The 10724-nt window shown below is 41.7% G+C and overlaps 1 protein-coding gene across 1 annotated transcript; it reads right to left on the reverse strand.

The window, feature by feature from the left end:
* Positions 1-6525: 6525 nt before the first annotated feature.
* On the reverse strand, positions 6526-8735 carry LOC134209865 (uncharacterized). Its single transcript, XM_062685885.1, has 3 exons — positions 8393-8735; positions 8014-8292; positions 6526-7925 (listed from the first exon to the last, which is right to left on the reverse strand). The coding sequence occupies exons 1-3, from the start codon at positions 8733-8735 to the stop codon at positions 6526-6528; spliced, it is 2022 nt and encodes a 673-aa protein (XP_062541869.1).
* Positions 8736-10724: the final 1989 nt, after the last annotated feature.

A 10724-nucleotide genomic window follows, 5' to 3' on the forward strand; every position in this document is an offset into this window, starting at 1 on the left:
CTATGCAGGACAACATCTGCTGGGTAAACTAGTTTCTTATAAACTTCCTTTGAAAATACTTCAACTTTTTGAATTTCACTATGGAAATTATTTTAGTACTTCCTTCGAGTCTCGAAGTTCGAGAATATCTCCTGGAAGCCCATCGTGAAATCCACCGTACATTATTTCAAGAATTCACCCAAAAAAATGCTACAGTTATTCAACTAGGATTAGCTTTTCGAATTTCTCTTGCATTTTTTTTTAGATTATCTCTAAGAAGTCTATTGAGAAATTAGTCAAAAATTTCTTTAAAAATTCCCCCCATGAATTTATTCTAAAGTTTATAAAATTTGTAGGATTTGAACCGGAAATTTCTTTGAGAATTTCTTCGGGAACTTCTTCAAGAAATCCTTCGAGACGCACTTTATAAAGAATTTATTCGATTAATCCCACCATATACCGGAATATACCGGAGCAGTTCCTGAAGGATTTTTTGGAGTATACCTAAAGGCATTTCTGGAGCTGTTTCGAAACAAATTTCCAAAGCAATTTATTGGAGAATCTATAGAGGAATTTATAGTAGCATTCTTGAAGAAATTTCCGCGGAAACTAATGAAGAAACTCGAGGATTAGAAGGCAGAGTATTTGTAGAAGAATTTCCAGGGGCGATATTTGGGAAGTACCAGGCAAAAAAATTAACGAAATTTTTGTAAATGTTTCACTGGGGATTGTCGAGAGAACTTCAAATAAAAAATTTCCAGGGGAATTTTCGTGTGCATTCCGGAGGATTTTCTGAAGGAATTACAAAAAAAAAACCAAAACTCTTCTCCTGGGGTTTCTTGGCAGAATGTTTTGGGAAATATCTGGAGTTTTCGAAGTAATTTATGAAGTTCTTTAAAGAATTCCATGAAGAATTTGATGAGTAATGCCTTGAGGAAAAACTGGTGGACATTCTAGAAAAATATCCGTCAAAAATCTAAATATTTTTTATTATTATTAGCTTTATTTTTTTTAGATTTTCAGCATTTGGCTGGTTCATCTCGGGAAATCTAAATAATCCGCAGGTAAGTTTCAGGAGGAATTCACTGTGAAATTTTGAAATAGCTTCCATAGAATATCTGAATTCCAGAGGAATTTTTGAAATTTTAGAGAAATTTATTCAGGCACTTCCGGCAGAACTCCTGCAAAAACCTACGGAGGAATTGTCTGAGGAGCTACTGGACGAACTGCCTGAAGAACTTATGAAGAAATTTCTGAGGAAGCTTCCGAGGAAATTCTTAAAGAAGCTTCGTGGAGAAATTCGTGAAAATTTTGTAGGAATTCCGTAAAGGAATATCCGGAGAAATTTCTGAAATTTCTGGACGAAATCCTGGAGGAACTTTCGGACGAAATCCTGGAGAAACTTCCGGATGAATTCCTGGAGGAACTTCCGAAGGAATTCTTGGAGGAACTTCCGGATGAAATCCTGAAGGAACTTCCGGACGACATCCTGGAGGAATTTCCGGACAAAATTCTGGAGGAACTTCCAGGAGACATCATGAGAGAACTCCCGCAGGATATCCTGATGGAACTTCCGGAGGAACTTCTGGATGAACTTCCTGAGGAATCGCCGGATAAACTTCCGGAGGAATCCCTGGTGGAACTGCCGGACGAAATCCTGGAGAAACTTTCAGACGAAATGCTGGAGGAACTTCCTGACGACATCTTGGCGGAATTTCTGGAGGATTTCCTTCATAAGCTTCTGGAGGAACTTTCGGACGAAATCCTTGAGGAACTTCCAGAGGAATTCCTGGAGATACTTCCGAATAAATATCTGAAGGAATGTCCATCGAACTCGCGGGAAAAAAAATCATGAGGGATTCGTTGAGGTACTTCTGGAGAAATTTCGGAGAATTGTTGACGCTTGAAATTAGTCTGCCAGCTAATAATGCAACCTTAAAAAGATTACCAATCGTTTGGAAGATATCCAGCATCGTGCAAACTTTATCTTCAGTTTTGAAGAATTTCAAAAGTTTTTGGAATTGCTTTTCAATTTTCCATTCGTCGTACAATATTTCTCCGATTGATTTGTTAGATTTTCATTTTTTTTTTTTTTTTGTATTCGAGACACCAAGCCATTATAATTCGTATTTTTGTTAAGAAATCCGCATAAAAGGCAAAAAAACATCCATGTTTATTTGAAGGATTAAACATGTTAAAAACGACGGTATAAAACCGAGTGTGGTGATTACGTTTTATGATTGCAGTTGCTGTTGGTAAAAAAAAAACTCTAATTTTGATATCATATTCCATTCACTAACTGATAACACTTTCGGTACACAATCGATTGGCCTTGATTGCACGCTTTTCTGGTTGCGTTTCGTATGAATCGTATTCCCCAAGTATGAGCCCTCCCACACAAACGCATTATTATGGTTGCGGCACTCCTTCATCATCGATTGAGGTAGGCATTAGGAGAAGCACTTGACCCAAATTCCGGTCAAAACAAAGAAAGCTTTTTTAATGAGATCCTATAAAATTTATAAAGTAGTGTTTTTGTTTTATTTTCAGTTTTAAACGTTATTTTTGGAGTACACGATTAACCATTGACAGATAACAAAGAGTTACGTTATATTCAACGTGTCTATGATCAGGCAGCCATCAGGGTCACACATAGCGTTTGAATGCGTTTACGTACTCTTTATCAGTGTCTATGATTTCGGTAGTTCCAATCGCTTGGAAAAGAACGCATAGCTGTTATCAACACAGCGTTAGCTCACACTTCAAAATTTATTAGATGGGATTACTTTTAGTTAGGATAGTTACATTTTTTTTTCCTGTGAAAATAATGTGGAAATTTTGAGTTAAAGTAAAAGGAATTCAATCAACTCAAAAACACGAGTAACCTATCCATTCTAACAATATTGTTCCCAAGATAAGATTTAAGATGGGAACATTATTTCTTCAAAACTCCACCTTAATAGTTCTTTCCAATTGAAAATTTTACCAGCACGCCTAATTAAAACTGCATATAACGAAAGACACCACAATATTCTGTAGGAAACACCAGTCGAATATCTAGGCACCAAAGAGCTGAACTTGGTTATTGAGAGTCATGTTTAAATGGATACTTACTAAACTGAAAAATCGTGGCAAGCTAAAATTTATACATACGACCAGGAATGAAAATCGATATTCGACATTTGTTTCACTTGCTTGTAAAGACGGAAAAGATCTGACAACCAGAATTAAATTCAATATTTTGTCATAATTTACATGAAAGGTAAACATTACATTGATGGGATCTGAAAGAGAATATTTTCGGGAAAGCTGCTCGTTTGATCATACATCAAATAAATCTTTCTCAGATTGAGATTATCAGCATATCAAGTCTAGGCAGAAAGCGTGAGAAATATTCAATCCTTGTGACTGATAAGTAATATAATTTTATGACGAAATGACATCGTAAACATTGAGTGATGACCTTTAGAAAGATTAAATATTGTTGATCGAACTTCTAAGAAACGATCACTATCGATGGAGGCGCACGGTTATCCTCAGTATCGAAGCCAACATTTCGGTCGGTATCGGAAATTGAAATGCAAATCACTCATTTCAACAAACAGGTATTGTCGAAAACAGGAAATAGGCTGAACACTCAAATGTAAACTTGATGCGGCCGATCTGCCGACTGCGTCGTAAAAATCTCAACCCCAAGATGTAAAAGTCAAGGCTAAGCGAGGCAATTTACACACTATCGCTCGGCCAAGCTCTTCTGAAATCTCCCATCCAAAACGTGCTGCCCATAAATTCCATTACAGCCTATAACGATGAAGCTTCGTTTGTTCATTAGCGAAGCATCTAATCTGCGCTTCGCTAATCAGGCATCGAGCAAATACCTCCGAATGCTTCCTCATCGCTCTGTAAGTTGTAAGCCTCAACTCGATAGGAAGAAAAAAATATTGTCTTTTACAACGACATCCAAACCACAACTCGAAAATGTGCGATGTGCCAGAACCAGTTTCTTAACTTGACAGGTAGATTCAAGTATGAAAAATGAAAAAAATACGCGTTGGCGAACTTGAACGCAGCTGCGTTGCCAAGTTTTCCTAACTATCGCGCCGCAGAAGAACACCCAAGTCCAAAATTCGCGCCCTAGCATTAGAATTACATGGATGCGTGAGGCGAAATGACGGTGACGTCGACGATCGCAACGTAGCTTTGCGTGCATTGGGTTGCTATGGAGGATCAAATAAATAGTTGATAATCTGCACAGGGCGGGCACCCTTCACAATTTTCTAGGTACTATTAGCCCGGGATTTTATTTTAATGGATTGAAACGATGGTTGAAGACGTACAAAAAGCATTTTTTCGACGCCTTTTATTTTTTTATTGAAAACAAAAGTTTTCTATTTAAAAATAGAGAGGGGGCTTGAGCCATAAAATATAATTGTGATAACTTCGACGTCGCTTACTACCAAGAATTTGTTTCAATTAAATAACCTAACAGAACAGAACTTAAGTTAACTGTCCTTTCTTAGTAAAACGGTTCCACCAGACCTTTAATCAGATTAATAGCGGGCTTGGTAGTCATATGGCTACTGCTTCTGCCTCATACGCAGGAGGTCGTGGGTTCAATCCCAGGTCCGTTCCATTCTCCTACTTTGTATCTTTCTCTTTATCTCTCATGTTCTAGCAATCGCTAGAACTGGAAATGGACTTCCATACCGTTTCCATTACTATTCCTATACCTTCAACTTGAGTATTCTATCAGTAATCTGCTAGAATTGGAAATGAACTATAGAGCTCGTTTTTTACATCCAATTGGAAATTCCATCAGTTACCTTCTCCTATCTATCACATTGGCAGCTCGTTAACCAAGACGGACCTCTGCCTCTCGAACCTAACCCAAAAATTCCAACAAATTCCGCATGAACTCGTGGCAAGTGCAGAGGTATATTCGGCTTGCAGTGGGCGAGTGATTGCATCATCATTTCCTCCCCCTTCCCTACATTGACTTGCATTCTGACGTGGCAGGCGCCAGTATGACCTAACAAATGAGATCACCAGTACTTGTACATTGAAGATGTGTGCTAGTCCCAAGCAAACATCTGTTGGTTCCCTGTGCAAGAACAGCTGATCTGGTCATAATGGAGTAGCAACTACGAGCAGTCAATCAAGCTCAAGCTCCACCAGACCTTTAATCAGATTAACGTTAAAAGCCCTGAACAGTGCGGTTAAATGTCATTTAGATTTAGTTCTATGAATTCCCGCTATCTTTTTGCAGAAGCTAGATATCAATTCATAAGATATCACAAACTTGTATCGCTTGAAAGTTCAAATAACTTTGTCTAACAAGAAATTGTCGCAAACATGTAATCTGAGGCGTAAAACGCAACATTTCACTCTAAAGGCAGTATGTCAAGCGAGCGTCAGGGTGTGTCAGAGGGTTTTGGAGAAATTTATGTTAATCTTTAGCCTCAGATTTTATGCTCCGAGCAATGCGTGCGTAAATGCACGTGTTTTTTTCATATGGGATCTTATTTGATTTGGTTACCTATACCCAAGGAAACACTCTAATACCTTCTTCATTCTTCCTTCTTCTTTCTTCCTTCATCCTTCTTCTCTCTTCCTTCTTCTTATTTCTCTAGCTTCTTCTTTCTTATTTCTTTCCTCTTTCATCTTCCTTCTTCCTTCTTTTATCTACCATCCTTCCTTCCTATATCCTTCTTCCTTCTCTCTTTTCAAAATATTTGTTTCACTTAACATCATATTACAGGTATTCATCCTCATGGAAATTGGAGACAATATTTAATTATATTAACTATATACATTGTATGCATCATGCGTTTCTTACAACAGCTACTGATCGCCTCGCCTATATATCATTTTTTCAGCAGATTGTTCGTTATCGTTTCCGACGGGTTTATATGATATTTCCTACTGTGAAAAATTTTTCACGAGTAAATCGTTAAAAACTAAAATTAAGATTCGTATGGAAATTTCGTGTAGGTTCACAATGTGCATTTTTGCCTACACCCAACCAGCGGATGGCAGATTTTAATAAAGTTTTGCATAAGAACCTTACAGAAATTGTATAATAATTGGGCATCTCACTAATCTCACTTATTTGTATATGCCAAGATTTTATACAATAATTGTCAGATTTGATTTTTGGGTGTACTATTACTATGCAGGACAACGTCTGCCGGGTAAACTATTTATTATTATTATTATCGTCTTTATTTAAGAGGTTTTCAGCCCTTGGCTGGCTCACCTCTGGTATTAGAAAAAATATATAAAGGGTATTACATATCATTTTTACAAATTTGTTATTCTAGTTGTTGTTTTTAATAAAAAAGGAGATCTTCAGTCTTCCATCATGGATGGTGCATATTCCGGAGGGTGTCCATTGCGGGGTCTATTGGGGTTCCAGGGTTAATTCGATTTGTGTTCCATTTTTTTGAGAGAGTAGTCCAATTTCGTTGCCGGGTCGGTTTATTTTTGAGGGGTTCAGGTCGTGTTCCGTGGTTTCTTGAGAATAGTCCAGTTTCGATGCGGGGGTCTTCATTCGTTGGGTTGTCGTGGTGTGATGCCAGGTTTTCTACTATATTCTAGTGTAGAGGTAGGCGTCTTGAGGAAGTTGATTGTGTTCCTCTCGTCCAGCGGGTTGTTTTGCAGGGCCGAGTAGGCATTGGAGATGTTGTTGTTGGTGCGGGCTGTGTGGTAGATCGGGCATGTGCCGAAGATGTGGTTGATTTTCAGAGTGCAATCACACTCCTCGCATCTGTTATGTAAGCTGGTGCCACCTAAGTTATGGGTGACGTTGGTGTGGCCCGTTCTCAGCCTGGAGAGCACCACTTGCTCGCGACGGTTGTCGCTGTCGTTGCCTGGTAGGGTCGAGTTCTTTAGCATGCGACGGAAGGTTCTCTGCCGTCGCCAGTCGTTTGGCCATGCTGTGGCGATTTCTGTTTTTACCCACAGTTTGGCGTCCGCTGCCGGGACTTCTCTGCTCATAAAGCCGTCGGTTCTTCCGAGATTGGCCAGTGCGTCTGCATATTCGTTGCCGGGTATTCCTGCGTGGCTGGGTACCCAGAGGAGCGTGGTGTTGCGGTTGGCTACTGATTCGATCGCTTGGATCCATGGATGCTTGCTGGCTGGTGACGCCAGGGCTGTTAGGACACTAGCTGAGTCCGAAACGATGAGGATCGGCAGTGTACTGGGTATGGCCATGGCCCTGAAGATTGCGGCTGCTTCAGCTGAGTAGACCGTGCAACGGTCCGACAGTCGGTACGATTCATCGAGGGTGGAGGAGTAAATTCCGATGCCGACTCTGCCGGCAGCCTTAGACCCGTCCGTGAATCGGATGTCGTGTTGCTGGTACCTTTCCCGGATGCGGTTTTTGAAGGTTTCCTGTGCTACAGCTGGGTTTGGGTTTTTTGAGAGGCGTTCTTTGAGCTTGAGGTCTACTTTGGGAGTGGGGGTTTGCCAGTGTCTCGGTCCCAGGCGTCGGAGGCCGGCAATCTTGGGATTTTTTTTACCGCAGATGTTGTGGAGAGCCGTGTTGGTATTGTCGTTGAGGTGGTCGTGGTTTTGGCTTGCTTTTGTTCTCTCGGAGTGAACGATGGCCTTGCTGCAGAGGGAGGCGGTGGCTTGGAAACGGAAGGGTAGCACACCGGCCTCGGCGCAGGCCACATCCGCCGGGGTCGACGGGAGCAGTCCGGAGACTATCCGGATAGTCCTGTTATATGTTGGCCCTAGCAGGGCGATGAGGTTGTCAAGGTTGAGGCTGCTCAGCTCGATGCCGTAGAGGAGTCGGCTGCAGATGATTGCATTCGCTACTCGGAGCCGCGTTGAGCGGTCGCTCCTAGATCTTCTTTTTGAAATGCTCTTTACGATGTTGATTCTGGATGCACATTCACCCCGTACTCGGTTGCAGTGGTCACTGAAATTGAGTTTTCTGTCCACTGTGACACCGAGGATCTTGCAGGTTTTCTTGGTAGGGATGGGGTAGTCGATGGTTGATGCTGCATATATGGGTTCGGGAACACTTACCCGCAGACATAACGTAGCCGGCTGATTTGGCCCATTTGGCCACGTCGTTGACGGCCGCTTGTAGTTTCCGCCGCGTAGCCTTGGGGTGCTTTCCTGTAACCACCAGCAGGACGTCGTCGGCGTACACCAGGATGTATATCCCTTTCGGTAGTCGGTCGAACACGCCTTCCATCGCGATGAGGAAGAGGGTGACGGCAATTACTGAGCCCTGGGGGACCCCGGTTTCTTCCTTGGTTGCTCTTGATGTTTGGTTTACTACCAGGACCCTAAAGGTTCGGTCTGATAGGAAATTTTTGATGAACTGCAACATGTTGTCGGTGATCCCCCACGACTTCAGTTTTTTTTGGAACACCGGGTGTCCAGGTGCGGTTGAACGCACTGGTGCTCTTTCCTTCTTGCGCGTCCAATATTTTACCCAGTGCGGCGAAGTAGGTGTTAGTACCCTTGCCTGGTCGGAACGCGTGTTGCCTGTTATCCAGGTGGCCACCTTTCTCCAGTAGCTCGATGAGCCTTCGATAGGCCATTCTCTCCATTATCTTGGAGACTACGCTGGTGAGGGCGATGGGTCGGTAGTTGTCGACGTCGTTGGGAGAGCCGCGGCCTTTCGGAATGGGCACGACGAAGCTGGACTTCCATTGTGTCGGGAGCGTTCCTTCTTGCCACTCCTTGTTGATGGAGCTGAGGAAGGAGGTTTTTCCGCCGACGGGCAGGTGCTTCAACATGGGGTAGCCCAGGTCGTCGGGGCCGGCTGACTAGCCCTTTCCCTTTTGGAGGGCGTACTCCAGCTCAGCGAACGTGAAGGGCCTGTTGAATTCTTCTCCGCTGTCGGGTGGGATCTGGATCGCGCTGATTTCCGAGGATGGGTCTCGATGTGTTTTCCGGAAGTGATCCAGGTACTCCAGGTACGATGCGTGTCTTCCGAATTCGTCAGCCAGGACGTCCGCTACGGCGGAGGGGTCGCGTTGTACGGTGCCGTTGATCTTGAGGGAGATGCCTTTTGCTTTGCGCTTGCCTTGGAAGTAATTCACTCGACGCCAAAGCTCGGCGGAGGGTTGGTTGCTGTTGATTCCGTCTAGAAAGTTTGTCCAGCTTTTCTCTTTTTCTTCCCTGATGGTTTGCCGGCACTCGTTGCGGGCGGCTGCCGGGTAAACTAGTTCTAAATATTTTTTACTATTATTTTAAACTTATCTCATTGCTTCTTATCATGATCTATATCATTTTATTTTTCTTTGCTTATGCTATATGATATCTCTTCTATATATATAAAACAAAGTTGGCGTTTGTACGACCGCGCATCACACAGGAATAGACAGCCCAATTTTTGCTAATTTATATTCGTTTTCTTCTTCTTTTTACGAGGAAAAACGTCATGATGAAACTGGAATGCTTTGAAAATCAAAACTCAATCTTTAAATCTTTCAATCTCAACCTATAATCGTTTTTTTCTCAATGGATTAAAGAGTTCTTATGACGTCAGGGATAATTTCTCCGATAAAGGCCCGAGGTCCAGTGATAGCGGTATTCTTTAACCGAAGCACCACCGTATTAAGTTGTACTTACAGGCAGTAGTTATTTATATCCAAAATCAAAGATTATATATTGTGCCCAAGCAACACCAATTGTTTCACAGTGAGTAACAACAACTGTGGAATGACTTACTAAAGGTCTGAGTTATGCACCACGCCTCGTATTTGTAACTCCTCTGGGACACAAAAAAGCGCAAGAGATGGAGCCAATTTGCATCATCTTGTAGCTACAAAGAAAATAAAAACACAAAAACCAACCGGGAATCGAACCATGGACTTTGAGTTTTACAACCTTCTACAATAACCATCACACCATCAATTCTATTTGAAGATTCTGCTACAAGTGCACTACATAAACAACAAAGTCATTTGTAACTTCATTGTACCTTATACGGAACACGCATGGGACTATAAAATTAAAATACTGCTCAGCTGAGAGGCTGTGCATATACCATGTGGACAGGTTTTGATCAGTGTTAGATACCCCCCTTCCTCCACGTGGACAATTGCGCATATAAATTTTCAAAAAATTGTATGAATCATGGAACTTTGCCATGACCTGACCACCCCCTCCCCCCAAATTTTCCACGTGGATTACAGATCGCCCCTGAGCTCAAAGCGTTTTCACATCAGAAACGGGTTAGGGACAAAAGGTCGAAAGACAAAATATCGAAAGGACAAAAGATTGAAAGACAAAATGTCGAGGCGACAAATGGTCGAAGGGACAAATGGTCGAAAAGACAAATGGTGGAAAGGACAAAACGTCGAACGGAACAAAAGCCCGAAATAGACAAAAGAACGACAAGAACAAAAGGTCGAAATTGCCAAGAAATTGAAAGGGAGAAAATCATTTTCACAAAATAGAAGTTTTATTCATTTCTCAAATTAACAATCTTTTTTAACACTAGCAGAATAATACTTTTTTGTATTAATCACTTCTTCTTTGAAAATTGCTCAATGCTGATTCTTCTGCTTGAAGTTAAATGGATTTCTCAAATTCCATTGGAATACACCCAACTTGTTATTAACTTGTTCTTGATCGACCGTTTGTCCCTTTCGACTTTTTGTCCATTCGACCTTCTGTCCCTTTAGACGTTTTGTCTTTTCGACCTTTTATCCTTTCGACCTTTTGTCATAGATTCAAATTTCCCGTACAATATAACTGATCATCATGCATCAGGGAAT

The sequence above is a fragment of the Armigeres subalbatus genome, chromosome 2 (assembly GCF_024139115.2).
Source record: "Armigeres subalbatus isolate Guangzhou_Male chromosome 2, GZ_Asu_2, whole genome shotgun sequence".
Taxonomy (NCBI): Eukaryota; Metazoa; Arthropoda; class Insecta; order Diptera; family Culicidae; genus Armigeres; species Armigeres subalbatus.